Genomic DNA, 27247 nt, shown 5'->3' with positions numbered 1-27247 from the left:
TATAGTTTGCGGTTTCAGTCCATACTTGGTTGCCTCCAAGGCAGGGTGGCACATGGCAGAGGGCAACAGTTCATGGCGGAAGACAGCAAAAGCAACAAGAGCAAAAGGAAGGAGCAGTGGCAAGCAGCCTCTTTCCCTTCCTTACATTGTATGCAAACTATCCGCCCCAGGACAGGTGTGGCACCCACCCATAATCCCAACACTGGACCATGGATCAATCACAAACTCTAGAAGCCGGCTTTATGACTACATGAGGCTTTGGGGGAACATCCAGACACAAACCATAACACTAACCCAAAGCAGTCTCTGAACTCCTTGCATCCAAGTGTGAATGCTTGTGCAGGTGGAAGGAGGAGAAAGCATAGGAAATAGCTTTTCTGGGGCACCCTGTTGGGTGTGTAGCCCCAATACAGGGCAGGTGCCAGCAGCTGCTGAGGGAAGGGCCCACCGATGACCCGGTGCAGTGACAGCAGGTGGCAGATTGCATTGATGTGACCCCTGTGCCAGGCAAGGACAGCGGCTCTGGTCAAGCAGTGCCCCGTGGATGCCTCCGGGAGCGGGAGAATACACTGCTTCCCTTGTGTTTCATGCTCTTCATCTTCTTTTTGGTTTGGTTTGGTTTGGTTTGTTTGGTTTGGTTTGGTTTGGTTTGGTTTGGTTTGGTTTGGTTTGGTTTGGTTTGGTTTGGTTTTGAGACAGGGTCTTGCTCTGTAGTTCAGGCTAGCCTTGAACTCATTATGTAGTCCGGGTTGACCTTGCATTCAGGGTGATCCTCTTGCCTCAGCCTCCGAGTGCTGGGATTACAGGCATGCCCCACCACGCCCAGCCTTCTATTCCTTAATAGCACCACTCGTACCACCCTAATTTAGTGCAGAGGGTTTTCCTAGTATGGATTAAAGTTTCATAATCTGACAACCAAAATCCGAAATACTCCAAAATCTAACATTTTCTGAGATTTCAGTCAGCATACTTTATTGGATTTGAGAGAATTTCAGATTTTAGATTTTTGGATTAGGGATGCTGAACCAGTAAAAGTTATGCAAATAGACGAAAATCTGAAGCTCTGTTGGTCCCAAGCAGTTCAAATAAAAGATCCCCAGCCTGGACCTTACAGATTCAGTCTGTGCTTATGGAGTACTTCCAAAGCACCAGACCCTGACAAGAAAGTTTCACGCAGTGTTGCTCATTTAGTCCTTATTAGAGAGCCCAGCAGGCACACAGGACAGGGTGAGTCGCATGCCTCAGGCTATGCGGCAGAGTGGGTCGGAGGCTTGGTCCTTTCCCTGTGGGCTGCTGCAGCTGCCTGTGACTCCTCAAGTGAAGCTGCCACCCTCCTGGAGAAGCCGTGGCCCTCCGTGCATGCCATCCCAGGTCAGCTGGGGCCAGGCCTTCCTGGGGCTTGAGGCCAGTGCTGGTCAGAGTGAATGTCTGCAGGAAGCCCTGCTGTGCACAGTTGCGTTCCATGTCAGAGGGGCCCTTTCCCCCTTCACACCCAGAAAGCAACTCCTAGAGCCCTCCCCAGAGTGGGAGGAAGGGCCCTGGAGACCCAGCCATGTCCCTGGGGCTTGGAGGACCCGCACTGGCTGTAAGACTCTTTCCTTTGCTTGTCCAATGTTCTGTTGGACACCCGCTAGTTTCACGCGCTGCGCTGAGTGTGAGGATGAGGGAGACCCAGGCAGGCCCCTTGAGGAAGACCGGGGGGTGGCAGAGGACACAGAGTGGCTCCTGGTGGCCCCAGGATGCCTCTGGGCCAGACCCCCAGAGGCAGACAGAGGATGCAGCCTCCTACCGGGAGGTAGGGGCCGAGAGCCAAGACGTGACTCTGCCGTTTGTCCCACTATGCAGAAGGAACCAGGCAGAGGCGAAGCAAGGCTCTGGAAAGAAAGCCTGCAGGGTGGAGACGGTGACCCAGCCTCAGACTCAGGCAGGGGAGAGCCAGGTCTGGTCGCTGCTGCAGCCCTCACGAGGGGCCTGTCAGGAGGACCAGGCGTCCCTCCCGGTGCCGGTGCAGCCTCAGCTCAGGCCCTGCATCACACACATCCTCGCTTCAGCAGAGCCCCATCTCCTCCTCGTCTTTGGGGGTCGCCTAAGGACAAGCAGGGCCAGGCCCGTGGTCTTTGAGCAAGGGAGTCACGCCTCTCCGAGCCTCCCCACACTCGCATCAGTAATGGGAATTACTGAGTCCTGGGTGGGCTGGGATTGGCACAGCACCAGGCATCAGGCTGCAGAGAGGCAGGAGCACCTTCTCATCCCTGCCAGCCTCGGGCAGCTCCAGGCGGCACGGCTCAGAGAACCTGGGCTGCCCCTTTACCCTGCTCCACCCGGGGGCACAGAGATGTTGCTGTCCTGTCTCACCCTCGGCGGTCCCAGGGCCCACATGACCATCACGTGAAAATAACTTCCTGCCATAGAAATGTGAGCTCTCAGTCTTACATAGACAGGTGAAGCAGCCTCAGATAAGAAAAAGTATTTCCTAGGTGTGGTAGCACACACCTGTAATCCCAACTACTTGGGAGGCTGAGGCAGAAGAATCCTAAGTTCAAGGCCAGCCTGGGTGACTTGGCAAGAACTGGTCTCAGAAGACAACCTAGTAAGAAGACAACGTAGTAGCAACCGTGGGGTGCAGCTCAGTGGTACAGGGCCTGCCCAGCATGTGTGAGGCCCTGGATTCAATCCCCAGCTCTGCAGAAAAATAAAGAACAACTGTTTGCTGATGCCTGCTTCGTGCCAGGTACCATTCCAGGTCCCGGGGAGCAGTGTCAATAGAGCTCTCAGAGCCAGCCCACCAGGCTGGGCTTGGGCAGGTGTGGCTGGCCCAGGAGGAATGAGGGGTGGGGGAAGGAGGCCAGGACAGCAAGTGTGAGAGTGAGGATTCGTGTGGACTCAAGGCTCCCAAAGGGCGTCCTCTGAAAGCCCATCTGACCACAGACTGCTTGGCCCTGCTGGTTGGTTGGAGCAGGGATGCCAGAAGCCCCTCTGACCAGCAGCCTCACTCTGGCCCTGAGGCCTGAAGCATTGGTACTCCTGGCTGTGGCTCCAGGAAGACCCTCAGCCCTGCCTTGGGCATAGACCTAGAGCAAGAAAGAAGGGGTGAAGGTTGTACAAGCAAAAGATTTCATAAACTGGTATGGTGGCACACACCTATAATTCCAGCTTTCAGGAAGCTGAGGCAGGAGGATCATGAGTTTGAGAGCAGCTTGGGATCCATAGCAAGATCCCATCTCAACAACAAACAAAAGATTTCACCAGTTCTATGTTACGAGGAAGCTGGTTTAGGGCTGGGGATGTAGCTCAGCAGGGCAGGGCCTGCCTGCCAAGCACGAGGCCCTGAGTTTGATTCCTGGTGCCAAAAGAAAAATAAAGCAAGCTGGTTCTGTACCCCCGCCCCATGCACTCAGAGCTGGGGCACACTTGGTTGTGGCCTTGGTTGTCTGCCAACAAAACTCAAACTCATCCCCACCATCCTCCCGGAGCCTGTCCTCCTGCCCACAGTGCCCAGGCAGTTCCTGGTGGCACCCATCCTGCATGCTTCTCTGACCTCTTTCTGTTGTCCCCAGGGCCTCGGGTTGGAGTCGCTCCCACTGCAGTTACAGCAGGCAGTGCAGTGGGGTCGCTGTTCTCCCCTGCTGATTGCAGCACCGAGGGCCACTCACGGCAACTGCAGCAAGTGTCCCACAGGCTGAGTGGCTCCCTCAGCCTTGCTGTCATAGGGGCGCCACTCAGATTGCCCCACACGTCCTCATGCCCTGGGCTAAGGCTTCCTGCTCTCAGGAGGGTCATCCAGACCCCTTCCTGGGCCCCCTGTGGCCCCCAGACGTGCAGCTGAGGCCCCGTGGCCAGACTGTACCACTGGCTGCGGTGGGGTGGGCCTCCTTGGAGACGTGCAGGAGGAGAGGGTTCGAACCCGGCAAAGGGAGACTCGAATTCTTTACACAGAAGTGACTCCGAGGCTGTGGGGGGTTTGGACCCTGTGAGCTGATCCACAGCAGGGCATTGGGGAGTTAGCTTTTCCTTTTGCTTCCTCCCGCCCCATGCTGCAGCCCAGCCCTGCTGCCAGCCCTGCCCCACTCTGGCAGGGGAGCTGCCCGGTCTGGTTCCCACCGCACACCTGAGCACCCACACTGGCCTCCGTGCGTGCTGTGAGGAGGGAGCACAGCTGCCTGGTTTCCTTGCAGCCTCTCGAGGCTGTGGGGCTGTGGAAGGCCCTGCCGAAGGGGGCTGTTCCCCGGGAGCCGTGGGCAAGAGCGCCTTTGGGGTGAGCCAAGCTTGTTCTCACTGGTCGCACTGTCGGGGCACAGAAGGGAACCCTGGCTGCTGCACAGGGCCACAGAGTCATCGGGCACTGCAGCGGCTCCTGGGTGGCTGGCCTCTGTGCACCCTGACCACGCCACCTCTGGCCAGCGGTGTCCACTCCAGTTGGGCAGCTGGGGGCCTGGAGAAGGGCGTATGTGTCAACACCTGAGGGAGCCAGTGCACTCTCATCACCCACTCTGCAAGGTCACGCACACAGCCTGCCACCCGGTTCTGCTCGGGAGCGGCCACCGCCTGCATGCAGGCCTGCTGTGCCCCCCTCCGGGAATCGGGCTAGCTTTGCGCTGACAAAGGGCTTTCTGCACTGTGGCCCAGCTCCTTCAAGAAAGCCCCCTCCTGTCCCACCACAGCCACCAGCCTCCCTTTGGCAAGGCCCAGGTGAACTCAGACGCCTGGCCTCTGGAGACTTCCTCCTGAGCTAGCAAAACAAGCACTGAACATGCCTCACTGTGGCCATGTGCCTGCTGATCCTATAGAAAGGCCGAGTGGATGTCGCACACTTGGTGTTGGTATCTGAAAAATCCTTTTGCCTTGGCAGCAGCCCGGCCACTTTCAGCCCTGTGCCCGGGGAAGCTCTCTGTCGCCCCGTCACTCCTGAAGCCACCTCTGAGTGTTCTGGAACAGAAGGGGGTGGCTCTCTCATCTGGCTTAGGGTAAAACAGAGCTGGAAACTGGGTGTCTTCGGAGGCCCTGCCGCTCTGGCCACACAGCCTCCCTGCATCCCCATCAGCCCCCAGCTTCCGGGAGGGAACAGCCAGGGGCAGAGCTGACCAGATCCGACCTGCACCTGCCTGCAGCCTGCTTGGCCCAAGGAGACTGTCTCTGTCCTGGGGCCGTTACGAGGGGCCTCGTCCTTTGCATGACAGGCACAGGTCTTGCTCGTTTCTCTTTGAAGAGACTGGGGACAGTGTGCTTCCTATGAGCAAGGGGCGATTCGGGGGACAGCGTGCTCCTGGCTTCGCTCCGGGCCCCCACAGTGTCCTCGGTACAGTACTGGGCCCAGGGCCTGCCCTCCACTGCAGATCCCCCAGCTCCTCAGTGCTGCAGTCATGTCCTGCACTGTCTGTCCCCGCATGTGTGCGGGAGCCTTGCGGCCTGTCCCTGCACCTGCACCTGCCCCTGCCCCTGCACCTGCCCCTCCGCTCCTCTTTCCAGACTTGCCCGTGCCTAGTGCTTCCGGTTCGGGTTTGGGTTTTCCTCCATGCTCTTACCACTGCATCCCTTTCGTGTAAAACCTGTCCTTCCTCCTCATCTCTTGGCATAACCCTGTGCTGTGCACACCTCTTCCCGATGGAGCTCCGGGGGGCAGGCCGAGGCACCCTGGGGGCTGCAGTGCCCAGGACACCTGGAGGCTGCTGCTCAGGGATCTGGGACCGAAGCCCTGTGTGCATGTTAGCATCCTCGCCCCGAGAGGGGTAAGACCATGTGCTCTCTGTGTGGCCAACTGGAAAGTGACAGTGACAGGGACCACCATGGACTCCTGAACTGCAGCCTGCTGTGCTGCAGCCCAGCATCCCTCACTCTGCACTGGGACTGAGCACACAGCACTGGAAGGGGAGGAGACGCAGCCCGGGGCCTAGAGGCCAGGTACCACAAGGGGTAGAAGGGAGTAGCACATGGGACAGGTCCCCCGTCGGCTTCCCACAGCAAGCGACATCCAAGGAAAAGAGACAGGCGAGGAGCAGCCAGGGCTTCCAGGCTGCAGGAACAGCATGTGGAAGGACAGAAGCGAAAAGGGCCAGAAGAATGCAGTGTGGCTGGCATGTGGGACGCGGTGGAGGGGGAGCACTCCAGACACCAGGAGGAAGGGCTTTCCCCGCAGCAGAGGGAGCCACCAAGGGGGTGGGCGGCGGGCTGGGAGAGGGCGGCCTTGTAGGGAGGACATCTGGTCCAGGACGCCCGGGCCACTCACAGCATGGGACGTGAAGCAACAGCGCAGGTTTGCCTAAAGCTGGGCCTCAGACCTCGCTGACCACTTGCCAGACGGCTGCTCTGTCAGAAGGGGCGGACATCTTTCCCTCTCTAGCTGCCCCAACCCCAGGCAGCCTCCTTAAAGACATGACACAGACAGGGTCCATTCTCAGACGGCTCCCCTTTATAAGGTCACATTATAGGCATGTTACCATCATAAAGGCAGATGGGTAGGCTCTGGTAAAACTAAACCGACCCCCAGCATTTCACAGACATTTGTACTTATAGTATACTTTTGGGGGACAGGTACTGGTGGTTGAACCCAGGGCTCCCCTCTGCCACTGAGCTACATCCCCAGCCCTTTTGAAATTTTATTTGAGACCGGTTCTCACTAAGTTGGCTCACCAGGCTGGCCTCAAACTTGAGATCCTCCTGCCTCAGCCTCCTAAACAGCTGACACTACAGGCATGTACCACCATGGCTGGCTATACTTTTCTCTTTAAGTAATATTCATACACTTTGGGAGATGCCACTCTGGATGGAAGTCACCTCTGCTATGTGGAAGGGTGTGTGTAATGTTGTGTATTTGTGTGGAGGTTGCTTGTGGCTTTGCCTACTGAGCCATTAGGGACTGCGGCAGGCGCAGAGCATGGGTAGGAGACACTGCTAGTAAGGGCTGAGGTGGTGTCCTAGCCTGGGCGCAGCCACCTGTCAAACACAGGCCCGCCCTGGGTCTCCAGAACTGTGGGACCCCTGGGGCGAGGGACTCCAGATGTGCTGCAGATGCCAGGCCTGGGCCAGAGCCCCACCTCCAAGGCCCTGGCTGGGGTTCTGGACGACCCAGCAAACGGCCTTGCTGAGCCCTGTTGGGAGCAATTGTCAGGCCATTGCTGAGTGCCGGCTCCCCTTTCCGCAGGGCCCTGGAGTGTGGGCGCCCAGGAGGATGTGGCTTGTGACGGAGGGCAGGCGTGCAGGGCTGCGTGCGCTCAGCAGCCCGTCCCTCAGCCCTCTTTCAGGCTCCCGAGCGCAGGAGAGCTTTGGTCACGCCCGAGGCTTGGCGGCTGCCCGTGTGTGCAGCCTCGCTCCCAGGAGAGGGAGCGACCAGGTGGGGGGCTCTGCGGTCGGAGTCTCCAGCAGCCCTGGACCCCCGCAGAGCCTGTTTGCTCCCCTTGACCCCAGAGCACTGACCGGGAGCCTCGGCAGCCCGGGACCTTGGACTGCAGGGCTGTGTCCTGCCCAGAAGTTCCTGGGTTCAAAGCTTTCTCCTGCCACGTCCGAGGGCCTGGCACGGAAGACGCAGGCGCCCCCTGCTGGCCGTCGTGGACTTGGACCTGGAGCGGGTTCGTCCCGAGGAGAGCAGAGAGAGGCCCACCCCTCCAGGGCTTTGACCTGCGGTGCCAGGCCCCATTCGCTGGGGCGTCTTGAGCTCCAGGAGCTCTGGCTGCTGGCCAGGTTGTTGGGCCTTGGCCCTCTCGTTTTAAGCTCCGCTGGGATCCCCTGCCTGCCCTCGGGCCTGACCCCAGAGGCCTGTGGGGCCCTGCGCCTGCACATCCCGTCCCTCCTGCGGGCGAGAGGAGGGTGCGATGATGGGAAATGGACCTCTGGGCTGCCCTCACCAGGGAGCCTCGCCGGCACCCAGGGACGAGCCTGACCTCTGCGCAGCTCCCTGCGTGGTGACCCCGGCGCTTGTGTGGAGCCGGTGCTGAGTGCCGCCCAACTGCCTGGGAGAGAGGCGCTCTTGCCCCACCCCGCAGAGGGGGCACAGCTGGGGCTGCAGGGAAGGAAGACCGAGACGCGGGGGCCCCGTCCGAGGTCTGCCTCTCCCGCAGGGCTTCCCGCCGCTGCTGAGGTTAGCATCCACTCTTTGTCCCCACACCTTGGGTCACTTGCACGACAGAGGCGGGTCAGGGAGGACAAGTAGTGGGGTCACTGCAGAAGCAGCTGCCCGAGGTCCGCCTGCTCCCTGACCTTTTCTTCCTGTTCTGTCCTCACCTTTACTTAACGGGGAGAGGCGAGATACAGGATCCCCTCCAGGAACGGGGAGCAGGAGACGGCACTGCTGCGAGACTCTGACCTGAGGGCTGGAGCGCGGTGCTGTCTGGTCCCTGCCGCCTTGTGCTGCCCGGCTGTGGGGCTATGCTGCCACCTGCCGGTCTTGTCCGCAAAGTGCAGCCTGGGGGCAGCCCTGAGGTTACAGGTGCCCCTCTACCCCCGAGGAACAGACGCGGGATTCCGGGACTAAGTGGGGAGCTGTGCCTGGAATGTGCTGGACCCAAGAGCGGTGTCTGTTGAGCGCATGGACGCGCGGATGGATGAGCGCAAGCACTTGAACCTTGGGCGGTGACGGTGATGGACGCTGCCCGACGGGAGCAGGGGCTCCCCTTGGGTTGACGAGGTCTGGGTGCAAAAGCAAGAGCCCTGTGGTACTAGACCGTGACACAGGGAGCCCTGGGCCGGTCGCTGCCCGAGGAGGATGGAGAGGACTGGAGCTGGCCTTGGGGGAAGGCCCGCAAGGGCGGCGCGCAGGGAGGAGAATCGCAAGGGCGCTGGCGGGATGGGGGGCACGGGGTGCCGCTTGTCTCGGGCAGCTGACACGCCAGCGCAGCCTTCGGGCTGGGGCTGGCGGCAGTTTGTCTCCTGACTGAGGGGGGAGAAGGCAGTGATTCGTTCGGCCTCCCGCAGCAGGAGCGAGGCAGGGCGAGGATTCACGCTGCCTCTCGGGGAGCGCGGTGGCTTGCGGAGGTGTGGATCCAAGGGCTCTGGAAGGAAGTGAGGGGCACGAGGACAGGTGAGAGGTCAAAGGGCAGTGGCCGCTGGAAAAGCTATAGCTGACATCGGTGGGCAAGGGAGAAACTCCTCGCTCAGGTTTCCAGCACGCACGGCCCCACTGGTTTCCTGAGCCGTGGCCCCACTGTGGGCAGGGCCTCCACTGTGGCCAGAGCCGGTGCCCTGGCGGCGCGAGTCTCCCCTGGCCACCTGTGGGAGCTGCTTCCTATAGAGAGGGCTCCTGGTGAGACAGCCTGGGGAAGCAAGAGGACGGCGCTGTGTGCCTGGACACCCCACCTCCACCTCCCCACCCCCCAGCCCTCAGCTGCTCTCCCCCAGAAGCTTGGCCAGGTGACAGGGCTTGCCCCCTGGCTCATCCTAGCACAGATCCCTGTAGGCTGAGCTCTGGGCCGCAGCAGGTGTGAGACCTCACCATCGCAGGTCCTCAGGAGACCCTGCCTGACCCAGGGGACAGTGCACACACAAAGCGGAAGAGAAAGGCGGCGCACACGTGTTGGTACAAGGAGACCGGGCGCAGAGGGTGGCAGAGAAAGGGGGAAACGTCAGATCAGGTGGCTGAGAGCCTGTCTCTGCCCAAGGACCTCAAGGGCGGAAGAGTGCCAGCCCCACGGGGCGCTTGGGAAAGGGGCAGCATGACCAGTGGTGGGCCCCTCACGTCCCCGCCCTCCCCTGCAGGCTGGTGGAGGAGTTCATGCTGTTGGCCAACATGGCAGTGGCCCACAAGATCCACCGCGCCTTCCCGGAGCAGGCCCTGCTGCGCCGGCATCCCCCACCGCAGACCAAGATGCTGGGCGATCTGGTGGAGTTCTGCGAGCAGATGGGGCTGGCCGTGGATGTCAGCTCTGCCGGTGCCCTCAACGTGAGTGCGGGTGGGTGGACGGGTGGACGGCAGCTGGCAGCCTGCTTCAGGGAGAGGAGAGGAAGCCTGGGAGTCAGGGTTGCGGTGGCCTCTGCGTCCCTCCAGGGTCCCTTGTCTGTGGCCAGGTCTCCCCTGCAGCTGGGAGGGAGAGCCCAGGGGACAGGTCTGAGTCAGGAGGCCCTAGCCGGAGATGGGGAAGGCTGCAGAGGATGCCAGGGACCAGAGCCTTCAGCGAGGTGTGGGACTATTGGAAGCCAGGAACGGTTCTGATGGGAAGTGGTTTGGGGTTCTTCCTGCCTGGAGCTACACTGCATGGGGCTGAGGGCCCCAGGGTCCTGGCTCTGATCCCACAGGAAGGGGACTTCTCACGCTTGCTCTGCAGAGCCCTGGGGGGCCCCAGATCAGAGAGCTGGGCATCCTTCTGCAGCCCAGCATGGACGACAGGCTGTGGGCTGCCCCCCCCCCCAGTATAGCTATCTGAGCCCTTCCCAGAGCACATCAGATGGTCGGCAGGTGACAGAGGCCCAGAGCCATTCCCAAGCCTGGCTGCATCTTACCGGGTTTCTGGGCTTTGCCTCTAGAAAAGTCTAACGAGAATATTTGGTGATGACAAGTACTCACTGGCCCGAAAGGAGGTGCTCACCAGCATGTTCTCCAGGCCCATGCAGGTAAGGGGGCTCTTGCCTCCATCCTTGCTGTCCTCTGGGGCCTGGCAGGATGGAGGGGGTGGGGACACTCCTGGTGGAGGGAGGACACCCCAGGCAGCCCCGGGGACAGACAGGTGGGACAGTGTGCTCCCAGTGTGTGGCTGGTCTGACCTACAGCCAGCCAGGGACTCCAGGCGGGAGAACAGGTCCCAACCTCCACCCCAGCCAGGGAGTTCAGCCAGGAGGAGTGACGCCGTGGGGTGGACAGGTGGTTGCTGCTGGCTGCAGTCAGGCCCCCACTGGCCCAAGTGTCCTGAGAACAGGGCCATCACTGGGGACTGTCGGGGCAGCCCAGCCCAGGCCCCAGCCCAGCCCTGTCAGAGCCGCCCCACTTTCCAGGTCTGTTCTTGAGAGTCAGCGGGGCTCAGCCAGCCTCAGCTGATTGCTTTCCTCACACCTCGGAGCTCTGCTAGGACCAGAACCCCCCTGAGCCCCCAGAAGTGCCCACAGAGTAGGGGGCCCTGTGGCCTACCCTCCCTGGGGAAGCTATGCACCCCCATATCCTCAGGCTGGGAGCTGCACAAAGCCCCAAAAGACTGGATTCTCCTGGCCCTGGTTGCCGGCGAGCAGAGGCTGCCTCCGCCTGGGACCCAACAGTAGCAAGTGGCCAAGGGCCCGCAGTGCTCCTGAGCTCGTGCTGGTCCTGTGGACGGCCCAGGACAGGGTGACAGCAGCAGGGGGCACCAGGGGGCACCAGGGCAGGGGCACCAGAGCCCAGGTCCCAAGTGCTCTGCTGAGAACCACACCAAGGATGGCGGTCACTGCAGGAAACCGGTCCCTAGCCATGCCATCTTCCCAGACAGCTCCGCCAGCCAGGGAACGTACCCTTCTCCCCACCCCAGCTTGTCTGGGCAGTCGGGCCGCTGCTGAGAACAGGGCCCCAACGGCCTGAGCTGAAGACTGCTTCTGCCTCCTCCTGTGACTTGCCCCAGACACGACCCAGAGGCCACAGGAGCTGGAAGAGAAGCGCAGCTGAGAGCCGCAAAATCCCAATCCCGACAGCCCCGCCCAGGACTCCAGAGCCCAGTGCAGAAGGCAGCCCCACCGCAGCTTGGTCGGGTGCACGGGCAGGTGTGACCGAGCCGGGAGCAGCACGGGAGCCTGTGCACGCGCTCCTGGGCAGAGGCGCTGGCCCGCTACTTTGCGGCCTGCACCAGGCTTGGGGTTGAGCTGGGTGCTGGCCCCGGAGGCTCGGCATCTCCCCGCACCCCAGCCCAAACCCCTGCCCTAAGCACTCAGACTTGTGCGTCTTGGCCCCAGGGAGGGCGGACGGTCAGGAAGGGGTGGGTCGGGCTGGTGTGTGGGGCACGGGGAGCAGGGGTAGCCTTCAGTGTGGGGATGAGGGCTGCTCAGCTGCGGGCTGGGGAGCCCCCGCAGGCTTCATGCTAGGTGGGATTTGACCCCCTCCTGTCCTGGCCAGGAGGTGGCCTCAGCTTTGTGTCCCCTAGAGATCCCTCCCAGCTTCTGCTTGGGCCCCCAGCCCTGGGCCAGCGTGGCCCCTGGCTTCCCTGTTCTGTGTCCTGAGCCCAGCCCACCCCAGGAGGGGCAGAGCAGAAGGCACCCTCCTCATGTCTTCTGCCAGGGACTTGGCATAGGCATAGGTCTTGAGGGCTCCTAGCACCCGTCCCCAGCAGGGCCAGGGCTGTCTGGGTGCTCCGAGTGCCCCAAGCAGGAAACCCAGGAGGCCTGGGGTGAGGTCACCATGACCCTGGAGCCCCGCAGGGGTCTGGGCACCTCATGCATGGTGAGTCCTGGCGCCAAGGCCTGCCCAGCTTCACTGGCCGCCGTCAGGTCTGTGGGAGACCCCCATCCCTCCACACTCCGGGTCTCACCCGCCCGCACACATCCCGCCCGCAGATGGCGCTGTACTTCTGCTCCGGGGTGCTGCGGGACCAGGCACAGTTCCGGCACTACGCCCTCAACGTGCCTCTCTACACGCACTTCACCTCCCCCATCCGCCGCTTCGCCGACGTCGTGGTGCACCGGCTCCTGGCCGCCGCGCTGGGTAAGGGCGCCGCGCACCACGGGGTGCCCACCGAGGGGAGCCCTCCTGAACAGCCCTGCACGCGCAGGAGCGGGAGAAGCTGCGGCGGGGTCCGCGGCGCCCAGCACCCTGGGCAGCACCCGGCACCCCGTGCGGCCCCACACCAGCCCCACCCCTCTTCCAGGCCACAGGGAGCGGCCGGATGTGGAGCCCCACGCCCTGCAGAAGCAGGCGGACCACTGCAACGACCGCCGCATGGCGTCCAAGCGCGTGCAGGAGCTCAGCACCGGGCTCTTCTTCGGCATCCTGGTCAAGGTGAGCGCCCGTCCCACTGCCCCAGGGTGCCGGCGGGCCCCAGAGAGCACGTGCTGGAGCGCTGTCCCTGCAGGAGAGCGGGCCCCTGGAGTCCGAGGCCATGGTGATGGGCGTCCTGAACCAAGCTTTCGACGTGCTGGTGCTGCGCTATGGAGTGCAGAAGCGCGTCTACTGCAACGTGAGTGCCCGCGGCCGGCGCTGGCCTCCCGGAGGACCCTGTTCCCTGCCTGGCCCTGCCCCCGCTGCCCTTGTGGTAGCACAGTGGTCCCTGCTGCTCCATGCCGTGGGGAGACAGGCCGTGTAGCATCTGCCGTGCCCGCACTCAGTTCTGGGTAGCACTGCCCCCAGGCCCACCCGCTGGCCCTGTCAGGTCACCTGCTAGGCCTGCCTGGGATGGGGACCCCTCCCCCAGGACCCGGCACCGAGAACACCCGGGAGGTGACCAGCCGGGGGTGGCAGGTCGTGCGGGCTATGGGGAAGAGGCCAGAGGAGACTCCTACCACCCTCCAGAGCAGGAGGAGGCTGGGCCTGGGCCAGCCCAGCTCCTTCCCTGGCCGATCATGAGCCTTCGCACCTGTCCTGCTGGCATTGGGCACGGCCCTAGCAGCCGTGTGGTCCCCCAGGGTGCACATGGTGCTAATAAAATAGCAAGAACCAAAGAGAAAGTGCTGAGCCCGCTGGGAACCGCCAGGCCTGTGCCCAGGGTCATCGAGGAGGACCAAAGTTCAGGTCCGGGTCAGCGCTGCAGTCACCCAGCCCATAGCTGGAGACCCACCCCCCGCAGGGACACAGCCCACGGAAGGGCACCGGGGTGCCCCGCTCCCGGCCCTGGGCACTGGCCAGGGCCCCTTGGGGCCACCACAGCTGAAGGTGGCGAGAAGCAGAGGCCAGGCTCGAGGTGGCCCCATCCCAGTCAGGCGCTCCTGAGGCAGGCCAGGGCGGAGGGCCGCTCCAAGCCCGGGGCTCGCCAGGGCTGCAGGGGAGGAGGCGACACCCAAGCCGAGGCCTGAGGCGCTGGCATGTGCACCCAGGCCCTGGCCCTGCGGTCCTACCACTTCCAGAAGGTGGGCAGGAAGCCTGAGCTCACGCTGGTGTGGGAGCCTGAGGACCCGGAGCAGGAGCCAGCACAGCAGGTCAGCACCCCACTGTCCCCACCTGTCCCCGTGCCTGCACCCTCACCTGTGCCCCGGCCACCCCAGCACTGCGGGCCCCACCTCAGGTTCCAGGCCCCTGTCCCCGCAGCAACCCGCTCAGACAGCCTCCTGGGACCCTCACCTGAGCCCCCCATGGGCAGAGGCTGTTAACTCGGAGGCTCCTGTGAGAATCTGATGGGGCCACAGACCCCACACTCATCCCCCAGCGCAGTTTTGCCCTGGCCTCCCAGCCCCCTGCTGACCCCCTAGCTATGCACTAGCCTGGCACACAGTGCCCCGGGCTCTTTGGTTCTCCTGGGCACACAGTGGCAGGCCTGGGCCCTGAGCTCAGGCCCCTTCTCTGTGTCCCCTTCCCATGTGGGCCCGGCCACAGGTCATCACCATCTTCAGCCTGGTGGAGGTGGTCCTGCAGGCCGAGGCTGTGGCCCTCAAGTACAGGGCCATCCTGAAGCGACCGGCTCCCGCAGGCTGCCTAAGCCCGGAGGACGAGGAGCCGGGCCTGGAACCCGAGGACACGGAGCCCGAGGACACGGAGCCCGAGGCCTGAGCCCAGCAGAGCAGCCCGGCCCCCTCTGCTGCCGGCTTTTAGGAAGAGGACCTTTTGACACCAAAGGGGACTTTTACTTTGGTTTTTAACAACTCAGGGGTTTGTTTTTATTTTTTCATTTCATTTTTGCATCTCAGTTTTAAAAAAAAGAACTGGAAGGGAGTGGGTGGGACCGGGTGGAAGGCTGAGGCCTGGCCATCACATCCCCCAGCAGGGAGCACCCCGGTCCCCCGGAGACCGGGCCACGCTACCCCTGCCCTCCCCTGCCTGGGACCCAGGGTCAGCCAATCAGTGTCATGGAATAAAATCAAGTGTGAAGCGCACCTGTGCGAAGCTCAGAGCCCGGCTCAGGCTCCGCCCTCACAGCTGAGCCGGGTCAGCGTCCCCGGAACCTTGCTGTCCACTCCGGGATGATGCACAGCTGGCTGCGTGGCAGATTGATGCAGAGTTGTGCGTGGCTGATTAAAAGTGTCATTAGTATGCATGGCACCAGGCCACCTGCGCCCTGCCCCCCACTTCTCCGCCATCTCCCTCATTCCCCCTCTGGAGCCAGCAGAGCTGGCCCCACACCCCAATGGGAGGTGATGCCCCAGTGCCACCTGGCAGTGCCAGGGCGTGGGATGGAGGGAGGCCGGGCTTCGGAGGGTGGGGAGCCTTCCTGTCGCCAGCCCACCCGGAGGGGTCAGGCCCCCGGTGACCCTGCCTGGCGTCCTGAGCGCCCTCTGCAACCTGAGGTACAGACGGACCACCGACACCGTGTACCCGCTAGTGCAGCCTCGGCCTACATGCCTTCCCCCGGATTGCACAGGCAAGGCTGGCGTCCCCAGAGTGCCAGGAAGTGGGCTGAAGCCAGGGCTCCTGTACACCCTTTCCCGCAATGCCACCCATGTCACCCCCTCTGCCCGTCTCCAGAAGCTTCTGGGAGCAGACAGCAGAAGAGAGGAGGGGTGACGCAGGGAGAGGCCCTTTGGGTGCTTCCTGGCCCAGGCAGTCCAACCATAAGGCCCAAGGGTGGCTGCCTTGTACCCCAACACTGTGTCACTTCCTGTCAGCCGTAGGCTGTCCCTGTCCCCAGGGGTGTCCCGCAGCAGAGCTCAGCCAGGAGCAGCCGAATCACCCACAAGGAAGCCCTTCGTTCTTGCTTCATGGCCCTAGGACATGGAGAAGCCACGGAGACCCCACTGCCCCCACCCCATGTGACAGGAAAGAAGCTCCCCCACGGGGACACATGTCTCCTCCGGAGGTGGCACAGCCACTGTCCAGCCGTGGCCAGGGCTTCAGTGCTTTCCCTTCATTCAGATAGCCCTTGCAGCCAGGCATGGTGAGCACGCTTGTCATCCAACATTCAGGAGGCTGAGGCAGGAGGATCTGACCCTCAGTTCAAGGCCAGCCTGGGCTACATCGTGAGTTCAAAGCCAGCCACAACTACATAGTGAGACCCTGTCTCAAAAAGACACAGCAGATGGCCCAGAGGCTTCATACTCTAAAAGCTGAGTCCTTTGTCTTCCTTCGTTCATTCACTAAGCATCACTGGATCCACCTCGTGCAGCACATGGGCGGGATGTGTTCCCCAGGTGCCGTGGAAAAGGCAGTCCCTTTTAAGGAGGGTGTTGACAAAAGAGGTGACAGGACACAGCCTTCACTGTGAGAGGGACTCACTCCCCCTGTGTGTCCCAGGCAGCTCCCCCTACCCCAGCACGCCTAGGCCTGGGCCACCGAGAGCACCTGGTCACTTCTCAGGTCACACCCCGTGGCTCCTGTAGCAGATGTTCCCAGTGCACACCTGTGATCCCAGCACTGGGGAGGCTGAGGCAGGAGGATCATTTCGAGTTCGAGACCAGTCTGGGCTACATAATGAAACTCAAAACACCAAAAAGAATACATTTTTTAAAATATGTGCCCGATGTACTCTCACAGGCTGCTCCTGGGTGGCTGCTGACCCTCATCCGCAGAGGGCAGTTGCCCCCACACCAGCTGAGCCTAGAGAGCCCTCCCTGGGGTGGTGAGAGCGCGCTCTGGGTCTGCTCGTGCCCGTGCCCAACAGACACCAAGACCGCAGCGCCTCTGCCCTGCTGACCCCCAAGGGGCAGCCCCACCCCCAGCGGAGGGAGGAAAGACGCGCCGGGCCCTCAGGCCTCCGAGGGAGGGACAGGCTGTCCTCAATGGGAGCCGCCACCGCAAGAGGGACGGGTGTCCTGAGGCGCTGGAGGACAGACGGGGCCCTGCGAGGAGGAAGACCTCCCGGCCAGCTGTCTGGGGGCGGGGGAGCCTCCCCAGCAGCGCAGCGGCTGAGATGATGCCGTAGGACTGGGCTGGGAGTGAGTGGGCAGACGGGAGTCTGTGGGCAGCATGAGGGCAGTGCTGGGCTTCAGGGGACCCAAGCACGGCAGGGAAGCTTGTGCCTTGTGCCTCAGTGCCTGGCATGTCCGCAGTCACGTTTACATAGGAAAACCTTTCCTTTCTTTTTTTTTTTTTTTTTTTTTTTTTTTTTTGAGGAGTGGTTTTGAGACAGTGTCTCCCTGTGTAGTTCAGATTGGCTTTTGTTTTGTTTTGTTTTGAGACAGGGTCTCCCTCTGCAGTTCAGGCTGGCCATGAGCTCACTTTGTAGCGCAGGCTGGTCTTGAACTCGCAACAATCCTCCTGCCTCAGCCTCCCGAGTGCTGGGATTACAGGTGTGCGCCACCACGCCCGGCCAGATTGGCCTTGAACTCACAATAGCCCTACCTCAGCCGCCCAAGTGTTGAGACTGCAGGTATGTTTCCTTTTAGCTGGGTTTGGTGGCACATGCCTGTAATCCCAGCACTTCAGAGGCTGAGACAGGAGGATCTCAAACTTGAGCCCAGTTTAGGTAACTTAGTGAAACCCTATCTCAGAAATGAAAAAGGGCTGAGGATATAGCTGAATGCAAAGGCCCTGGGTTCAGTCCCTGCTGCCACACACACACGCACACAATCACGAAGGATCAGAACGACCCCAAACCATGCAGGGAGGATGTTGAGACAGGAAATAGTGCATGTCCGGGTGCATTGGGGAATGGGCTGTAAACTCGTCCTCCTCCATGAGAAGTGGGGTGCTCACAATAGCTGCAAAAAACTGGGCGCCATGTCCCTCCCTTGTGTCAAGACAGCCCTGCACCACTAAGCTAGTTCAGTGTGGAGGCCGGAGCAATGCCTCGCTGTGCCGAAGACAGGTGGCTTCCATCCTCAGCCCAGCGCCCTGTGGGAGGACGCTCCTGTGACTCAGGAGGCTGCACAGACGGGCCCGGCGTCCCTGTGTCGGCAGGCTACTGATACAGGACCTCCACGTGACAGAGGGAAGTATCACAACTCCCCACTGCCTAGATGTCACATAGGCCGAGTTCGTGTCCCCCAAATCAAAGGATAAATTCTGAGAAACAGCAGAGGTTGAGTAGGAAATTTTATTGAAGGAGAGCCGGCTTCTGACAGAGGAGGGGCCTGGGAAAATGGCTTGCCAATGAGCCCACTTCTCCAAGGAAGTTTTAAAGAGCGAAATCACGAGGTGGGTACAATTCGGGACAAAACTGCAATCACCAATAAGATTACAAATATAAACGAGGTATGTCATGCATGTGAGGTCCCTCACACTGTACCCCCCCCAACTTGAAGAGGTAAACTCCGACAGACAACCAGTCTGTTCACACAGAAGGCCCCTCGCTCAGCTCGAGAGACTAAGGTAAGTGTTTTATCAGGATGGTTCCCAGGCCTAGGCCTAGTTCTCAGGCTTACGGAAACCTCGCGTGTCTACGGAACGCCCGCATTGTAAATCAGCAACTTGCGATGTCCTCCTGCCCTTCCCTCCCCCAGAGGCACCAGACCCGCCAGTCATCCCTGAGAAACGTAAATTTTCCACCTTCCTCAGTGGAATTTCCCGCTCCCGTACCTTAAAGAGTCTACGAAGTAGGCCCCTTCCTTCACTGGGGGCCAATGGCTTTTTCGCCCTTGGCCAGGCTACACCCAGTCTGAAATAAAGATATCTCTGTTTGCTTCAATCCTGCCTGTCCTGGTGGTCTCAGTCATTACCCAGGGTCTGGCCTGACAATGTTCAGGTACAGATTCCAAATGACAAATGTTATCATTACATCTAAACGTACCAATAAAAAATAGATTACAAGTGTAGCCACTTAGGTAATGTTGATCCAGTGGGGAAGCAGGTCATGCAGCAAGTGTGTGTGGAAAGAATAATGACCATCCTCGTTAGGAAGGGATGTGTCCAGGGGTCCCGGTCACCCACCGGGTGACAGATGCCATCTAGATTTACTGGACCAGGTACCGTCGATTATGTACTTGGCTTCTCCCCGGGCAGGCGCGCAGGCACGCGGGATGGTCACTCCGTCTTCATCTGAGGTCCGGCCGTCAGTGGATGCGGCTCCGGCCACAGCGGGGCTGTGCTCTCGTCCTCTGCGCTGAGGCCTGAGGGCCAGGCCCTGCCTGCCTGCCTGGATGCTTCTGCCTGACTCAGCCTCCCTAATCCCACCACCACTGTGGGAGCTGTGGCCAAGCCATCTTGAAAGTGGATTTCCAGCCCTGACCATGACACGGTGAGAGGCTCCGAGCAGGCTGCAGTAAGAAGTGGTATCAGGCGTTTGGGGATAGGGTACTGTACGGCAGTAACAGTATTCACAGATTATAGCCAAGTGGCGTAGCCTGGCGTGCTGGTCCACACCTGTAGTCCCAGTCTTCCAGTAGGCTAAGGCAGGAGGATCTGAAGTTCGAGCCCAGACTGGGCATTTGGCAAGATACAACATCAGAAGAAAAGGAAAAGCAAGAGAAGGAAGGAAGGAAGGAAGAAGGGAGAGAGAAAGAAAAGAAAAGAAAGAAAAAAAGAAAAAGGAAAGAAAGAAACAGAAAGAAAGAAAAGAAAGGAAAATAAGGTAGGTGGAGGACACCTGGGCGACTCTCCTTGAAGAAGGAGCAGTTGTCTCCGTTGTGCTGAGCCTGGCCCTATTTCCATGTGCTGATGTGTGCAGAGCTGGCTGGGACTTTTCCTTATCCCTTCAGTTGGCTTTGAGCAATGCACAGGTGCTGATGGTAGTCTTCGGAGATGGCAGGCGTGCTTCCTCACCCCGCTCCCATTGTTCCCATGAGTGAGCTGGGATGAGGCGGGGTGTCTGAGCCAGTGCTCCACGCTACCTGCTGGGTTCAGGGTAGAGGCAGAGTCTGCTGCTCGCGACAGAGGCTATGACTTCCTGGAGTGTGAAAGATCACACATCAGAGCTGAAGCACCGACCCCAAAACACGAGATACTACCTCAGTTGTGTCACGCAGGTTACTCTGTCTGCACATCCTTCTCTGCTTTTGCAGAGGTGATTTCAGGCCTCCTGCCTAGCCCAGCTCAGGGCGCTCACCTACTTCCTGCCACTCTCAGTCACTCATCCCCGAGCCACTCCCTTCATAAATGAATAAAACCCGGCTCTCCCTGGGTCGAGGCCTTTGCTCCGGATGGCCATCATCATGGCTGGACTTAGGACCCCTTGACTCCCCATAACCACAAATATGCCTTAGTGTCTTTATTCTCACCATGGGTTGCACTGGAAGTGCAGATTGGAATTAACTCATTAGAATTCCAGTAACTTTTCATGGGATCACAAACACAAACTTCCTGGCTGCGATGAAGACTGGGCAGGGCTCTCTATTGAGAAAGACTTTAAAGGGCTAAGGCTGTAGTGCGGCGGTTCAGTCCCCAGCACAACAACTAAGAAGACACAGTTGAAGACTGAAAAATGAAGTCTTTGGAACAGTGAGTGGTAAATGTCAAAGTCAAACCAGCAGGTTAAAGGGGTTCCTCTGAGGGGAGACTGCCGGGGGCGTCTTCACAGAGGAAGTCTTCACATACCTCAGAGGTCTCACACGGTGAACCACACACACACAGCTTGGATTAAAGTAAAAACTAAAAGTTCAGATGCTGCCTTAGGCAGAGCAGTTGTGCCTCGGGTTAACAGCCTTCCTGTTCACTCAGCACAGGGCGTGTTAACACCGACACCCTGATTCTGAAGGTGCGGATCCTGCTGACAGGCAGCCTGCGGCTCCTGCTCCACAAATGCTGCCTAAGGCATTAGCTTAAAGTGGTGGGGAGCGGTGGGGCAGAGACAAACCTGGCTGCCTCCGTGGAACCTCAGCCTCTCGGCCTCCTGGCCTCTGAGCCCAGGCTGGGTGAGGCCTGGGGCTCACAGGGCGAGGGGCTGCAGGAGCAGCAGTGAGCAGGAAGCCCGCACAGGGCACCTATCCGCCTTTCATAGCCCTCTGTGGTGCCACAGCAGGCCTGTAATCCCAGCAGTCGGGAGGCTGAGGCAGGAGGATCACTGTGAGTTCAAGGCCACTGTCAGTGTGCTCTGAATGGAATGAGCTGGAATTTCACATAACTGAATGCAGATTATGAATTTAAAACCTCATGGTAAGATAATCACCTGCAGCCTGCTTGATCTTTTTATGCATTGTTCCAGTTCCAAGGTGCCTTTTTCTGATAACTTTTTTTTTGAGACAGGGTCTCACTATGTAGTTGGCCTTGAACTCACTAAGTATCCCAGGCTTGCCTTGAACTTGTGATCCTCCTGCCTCAGCCTCCGAGTGCTGGGATTTACAGGTGTGTGCCACCATGCCCGGCCTTCTGATATCTAGAAAGTCACATTAGGGGAGAAGACATTTAAATCATTTATGTAAAAAGGTTGTTTTATGCAACCAAGTTCGAGAACTACGTTGTGCTCCTTGCTGTTCATGAAAAGAACATTGATCAGCTCTGGAAAGCCCAGCCAGCCGCTGAAAAAACCACAGAAATTGGATGCTGAACCAGGCATGGCGGCGCACGCCTGTAATCCCAGCTCTCAGGAGGCTGAGGCGGGAGGATCTTTGCAAGTTCAAGACCAGCCTGGGCTACAAAATGAGCTCAAGGTCAGCCTGAACTGCGTAGAAAGACCCTGTCTCAAAAAGACAGACAGACAGACAGACAGAAAGAAAGAAAGAAAGAAAGAAAGAAAGAAAGAAAGAAAGAAAAAGAAAAAGAAAGAAAGAAAGAAAGAAAGAGATTGGCTGCTGACTAGGACGTGAAACAAAGGCGTCCTCAGCTTCCATCGCCACTGGCTCTGGTGACTGCAGACCTAGTGAAACTGCCGAAGGTCCCTGACAGCCACGCGCTTTGCCTCCGCCCAAAGCACAGCACAGTTTGTCGTCTGCCACCTTGGAAGGGCCCGCCGGCTGCCGGTCGCCCTTGCCACCCCCAGGGCCTGGCCTCTGCCACCTGCGGTCAAAGAAATTTGGCTGAGGAGACCACCTGGCTGACAATGGGCCCCACCGTATCACAGCCTCAGGCCCACCTGGGGGTGGCACAGTCTCCTTCCTGTCCCCCCACTCCCCGCCGCTGGCCAGTTCTCCTGTGGAAGGGGACCCCTGCCTGCTCCTCCCCGCTGGGACCAGGCCAGAGTGAGACCCTGCTACAGCGGTGCCTGGGAGGGGATAGTTCCCCAGTCCCTGGATTTCAGAGCCTCAGCCTGGAGCACCCCCCTCGCCCCTTCACTCGGAGGTCAGGGCGAGGCCACCTCCCCTCCCACTCCCAGCAGTGCTGACCACACAGGGCCCAGCCCTGGGCCATGGGACCTGTTGTTTTCCCACCTCGCAGAGAAGTAGGTTTGAAGAGGTTAAATTCTGAAGGAAACGGCGCATGCCTGTAATTCCAGCACTTGGGAGGCTGAGGCAGGAGGACTGTCACAAATTCCAGGCAGCCATAGCAAGACCCTGTCCCCCCACCAAAAAAAAACCAACAAAACAGTTCTGAAGGACCCGCAGGAAGAGGGGGAAGTGAATGTAGGTCCAGGCCCAGAGCCTGTTTAATTTATGTCTTTTCAGCTAATGTTTCTCAAAACTTGGCGATTCATGTATCATCTTAATGATTTCTTGCCATGATCACATATTACCTGTGGTGTTACTAATATTTTTAATTAAATAAGCTCAGGGTTTCCTTCCAATAATTGAAAAGGGAGCATGTAACTACCAAAATAGAGGACTCCATTCTGGCCATGAACAGGAGGCGCCTGTGTGTGTTCCAGGTGATAAAACGCAGTGTCGGTCCTTTCTCGGCTCCTATCGCCACAGGGCTGGGTCTCCAGCTTGCTTCGCCCTTCTTAGGCGGGTGTGGTAAAGCTAGTGTGGTATTAAAGATATTCTAGAACCAACTGAGGCTCTCTCCTCCCAACAGCTGGAAGAGAATCAAAAAGACAGTAACATTCACTGGGCTTGAGTCTTAGCTACTCAGGAGGCTGAGGCAGGAGGATCACTGGAGTCCAGGAGATCTGGGACAGCCTGGGCAATTTCTTGAGACTTCCCCTCTGGAAAAAGAAAGAGTAACCGCATTCTGGATGTGCAGCTCAGTGCCAGTCAGGGTCCTAAGTGGGTGCCAGTCAGGGTCCTAGCCAGCATGTCACCTAATATTATCTGAAAGACCACACTTCAGAAGCATGCGTTTGTCACATTAGGAAAATACACCCTGCCTACCGCACCAGGGGGCTTAGGGGGCTCAGCACCCCGATCCCTGAGGTCTGGGGATGTGACATTCGAGAAGAAGCCCAACACACGCGGCCTTGCTCCCTGAACCCCAGCAGGGCTGGGGACAGATGGGGCCGCACATGGCCAGGATTCCCACGGGAGGTGGAACTGCGCCCGGGGCGCTGGCCGCAGGAAGCCGTGCCCGTTTCCCTGGCACACCGTGGCTGCGGGGTCTCCGGGTGGGCACGCAGGGGTCGTCTCCCAGTCCTTGCTGCTCACCCGCGTGGCACAGCCGTCAGCCCAGCCCCGAGCGCTGTCCTGCTGGTGTGTGGCGGGCGGGAGGCAGGCGGCGGTGGGTCCCTACGCTTGGGGACGGTGGGTGGCAGGGTGAACACAGCACCCACGGGAGCTGTGCTGGGGACTGGGACGTGGCCTGGGCAGATCTGGCATTGGCAGGGACGCTGGGCAGCACTCAGGGAGGACGCTGGAGGGGACACGGGACCGGCCTCCCTGCCCAGAGCACGGCCTGACCACAGTGGTCCCCGGAGAGGGGCTCACGGCCTAGCGGCCTGCTCACGGTCCCAGGTGCATGGCGGAGGCTTCGTCCCGACCCCACGCCCGAGCTCGTGCTGCCCTCAAGCCTGCGCCCAGGACTGTACCCCGCGTCAGCAGTCAGGTGGCTCAGGCAGCGGTGGGAGGCAGGCGTCAGGTGTCCCCACGGGCTGCGGACGTGGACAGACACCTGTGCGCCCGGCGAGGGACGCGTGGTGTGTGTCGGTCTCCTCCCCTCCTCAGACACAAGAGGAAATTTCACCAGAAACCGGGGCAGATGGTGGGTGAGAATTCCTAAATGCCACCACAGCAGAGCAAGAAGGGAGCCTCACGGGACAGTACAGGACGGCGAACTAAGCTGGGCGTGTGTGCCCACGCCCCGAATCCTGCCACTGGGAGCCCAAGGCAGGAAAGATCCAAAGTTTGAGTTCTGCCTCAGCAATGTAAGGACTTAGTAACATTTTTTTGAGACAGAGTCTCACTGTGCAGTTCAGACTGTCCTCAAATCCATGAGGATCCTCTTGTCTCAGCCTCCTGAGCACTGGGATTGCGGGCGTGCACCACCGGGCCCTCTGTGATTTTGTCCCAAATTGAAAAATAAGAAGTGCTGGGGATGGTGCTCAGTGCAGAGGCCCTGGATTCAACCCCCAGTACCGGGAGGGGGCACGGGCAGAGACCACATAGAAGACAGGAGCCGGGCCTGCGGCAGGGGCCTGTGGTCGCAGCTCTCAGCTGAGGCGGGGAGATCAGGAGCTCAAGCCCAGCCTGGACGGCTGAGTGGGAAGACGCAGGTTCAATCCCCAGACTGCCAAAAGAAACAAAAAAAGGAAGAAAAGAAAAAGACACAATTTTGGAGGAGCAGGCGCAATCCTCGGCTGCGGGGCTAGCGACAGAGGCTGCGGGTGGCCGTGTGCGGGGTGTCCTGATCCCACAGGCTCCTCGGGTGGCAGCTGTGCAGTCGCCTGGCCGTGGTTGTCGCGCCAGCCTGCTTGGGAGGAAACTGCTCAGAGCCTGACTCCCCCGCTCACACGTCCACGGCGAACGGGAGACATCCGGGCACTCAGCCGCAAGTTACCTTCTGCATTCTTAGTTCGGAGCAGCAGGGGGCCGGAGGGCGGCTAAACTTAGACACCTGCCCTAGCATTATGGGGAAGTATGGCAGGTGCCACAGTTAAGACAACTGGCTGTCCAGGGCCTAAGGGGCCCAAGGTCATTCATTTAGACGCGACTGCAGTGCCCCATGACGGGAATTTCAAGACTGGAGCTGTGAGCGGGGAAGGACAGCGGCCCCAAAATGGAACCAAAGGCCCAGCAGTGTCTGAGGAGCGGTGGCCTCCGGGATCTTACAGAAACACCTGCCAGTGTCTGGCAGCTGCCCAGGATGTCCTGAGAGCACGGTCAGGTGGGACATCAGTTCAAGTATACCTGGAGCCTGCATGGGCACTGCCTGAACTCTGCATAGATTACTCTGCAGTCTCCTCTAGGTAGAGATTACGTTGCTTACACAGCTACCCATATCTCCCTTCTAAATCCTTAAAAACTCCTAGACAAAGAGCCCTCCTGGAGTGCCAGGCTTGGGTGGCACACACCTGTAATCCCAGCACACAGGAGGCTGAGGTGGCAGCACACAGGAGGATCTCCAAAAGTTTGAGACCAGCCTGGGCTACATGTTGTGTTCAAAGCCAGCCTGAAATGCATAGTGAGACCTTGTCTCAAACAAACAAGCGCCCCCCTGGAATCCTGCTTAGAGACCCCTCCTGGCCATCAGGAGCTTTAGTTCCTTCCCTTTACGTCTTTTACTTCCTTCCTTTATATCCTTTATAGGGACCTGATTCCCATAACAATTCCAGCTCTGAACAACCCCTGAGGCCAAGCCAGTCTGCAGGATCTTTCTATTTCAATTTCTTTAAATTGTGATAATACACAAAACACATACTTTACCAGTTTAACTATTTCTAGCCAGGAATAGTGGCACACACCTGTAATCCCAGCACTCAGGGGCCTGAGGCAGAGGATTGCCTCAAATTCAAGGCCAGAGTGCATTACAAAGCAAGACCTTGTCTCAAAACAAAACAAAACAAAACAAAAAACTGTACCACTTAAAACTTTCCTTTGAGCTGGGCGTGGTGGCCCACACCTGTAATCCTAGTACTCGGGAGGCTAAGGCAGGAGGATCATTGCAGTTCAAGACCAGCCTGGGCTATAAAGTGAGTTCAAGGCAGCCTGAATTGCATAGGGAGACCCTGTCTCAAAAAAAGACAAAAACAAAACAAAACAAAATACCATTGAAAATTAGGTTTTTTGTTGGTTTGGTTTGGTTTGTTTTTTTTGGTGGTTTTCTTGTTTTGTTTTGTTTTGTTTTGTTTTTGATTTTTGAGACAGGGTCTTTATATATGTAGCCCAGGCTGATTTTGAATTCATGGTGATCCTCTAACTTCAGCCTCTCCATTGCTGAGATTATCGCGGTGCACCACCTTACCTGGTTTGTGTTTTGTTTGTTTGTGTGTTTTAAATGAGCTGTTGGGCTAGGCACGGTGGCTCATCCCTCTAATCTCAGCACTCAGGAGGCTGAGGCAGGAGGATCACTGTGAGTTTAGGAGCCAGCCTGGGCTACATAGTGAGACCCTGTCTCAACAAAACATAAAAACAAGAGTTTCACTATATTGTCAATGCTAGTCTGAAACTCATGTACTCAACTGATCCTCCTGCCTCAGCCTCCCAAGTAGATTACATTTGTCACCAGGCACCACACCCAGCCTCTGCAGGATATAGAGTGTAGATTCAGTTTCTTCAAAGAACTCCAGCTCATGTCACAGAGGCCCAAGGGCAGGGCAGGGACTGAGGCAGGCACTGGGGTGGATGTCAGCCCTGTGGCTCGGGGCTGTGGGCACCTCAAGGGTGGGTCGGGCAGGGCTTCCAGAAAAACGTACATTGTGATTAAAAAGACACAAAATTGTCTTCTTGTTTTCTATGTTTTTTTGGTCTGTTAGTCTGTGTGTTCATCTGTTTATAATAATTAACTTGACAAAAAGATCAATCTGATGCTGGCAAAAAAAAAAAAAAAAAAAAACTGGTGGAGAAGAAAAATAAGTGGAGATTGGTGCTGTACACGCACCAGCTCCTCGCGGTGAGCGTGATCATTATGACTGCACCCATGTACTAACAAAAATGGTTTTAAGGGTAACAAGGAATTTGCAGTCCTAGGGGCTGGGGGTGTGGCTCAGTGTAGAGCACTGGTGTAGCCTGCTTGACCCCTACACTCCATCCCCAGCTCCACACACACAAGAAAAGTTACCTCACTTCTGTTTCCTTTGGCTTTTGGCTTTTTGAGACAGGATCTCACTGCGTAGCTCAGGCCAGTCTTGAACTTGAGATCCTCCTGCCTGAGCTTCCCAAGTGCGGGGCTCGCAGGTGTGTGCCTGCACCCGGTGACCCCTGAAGCTCAGCGGGAAGCGCGCTCCAGCTGTATGGCTCATCTGCAGAGATTTCTCTTTTTCAGAGCCGGGGCTCCATCCCCATCCCCCAGCCCCGGGGACCCGCACGCCACTGCTGCCTCTCGACAGCTCAGGAGCCTCACAGGGTGGGACCGTACAGTCCTCCTGTGAGAGTGGCCAGTGTCACCCAGCCC

At 59.0% G+C, this 27247-nt stretch overlaps 1 protein-coding gene across 6 annotated transcripts in view; it reads left to right on the top strand.

Annotated features, from left to right (window-relative positions):
• The window catches only part of Dis3l2 (DIS3 like 3'-5' exoribonuclease 2), a 292479-nt gene extending 277581 nt beyond the window's left edge, over nt 1-14898 (top strand). For 4 of the 6 annotated variants that reach the window (XM_005395384.2, XM_005395381.2, XM_005395382.2 and 1 more), the window contains 7 exons: nt 9685-9868; nt 10450-10536; nt 12433-12580; nt 12744-12874; nt 12948-13052; nt 13906-14007; nt 14402-14898. In XM_005395384.2, the coding sequence (XP_005395441.1) occupies nt 9685-9868; nt 10450-10536; nt 12433-12580; nt 12744-12874; nt 12948-13052; nt 13906-14007; nt 14402-14575 (931 nt within the window). In that variant the 3' untranslated portion in view covers nt 14576-14898. Of the gene's footprint in view, nt 1-9684; nt 9869-10449; nt 10537-11378; nt 12273-12432; nt 12581-12743; nt 12875-12947; nt 13053-13905; nt 14008-14401 lie in introns of those variants that run through there. The other 2 variants (XM_013519947.1, XM_005395385.2) reach the window with 2 other exon arrangements.
• The last annotated feature ends 12349 nt before the right edge of the window (nt 14899-27247 follow it).

Source organism: Chinchilla lanigera, unplaced genomic scaffold (assembly GCF_000276665.1).
Source record: "Chinchilla lanigera isolate Chin_1 unplaced genomic scaffold, ChiLan1.0 scaffold00052, whole genome shotgun sequence".
Classification (NCBI taxonomy): Eukaryota; Metazoa; Chordata; class Mammalia; order Rodentia; family Chinchillidae; genus Chinchilla; species Chinchilla lanigera.
This window is presented reverse-complemented; position numbering and strand designations above follow the sequence as displayed.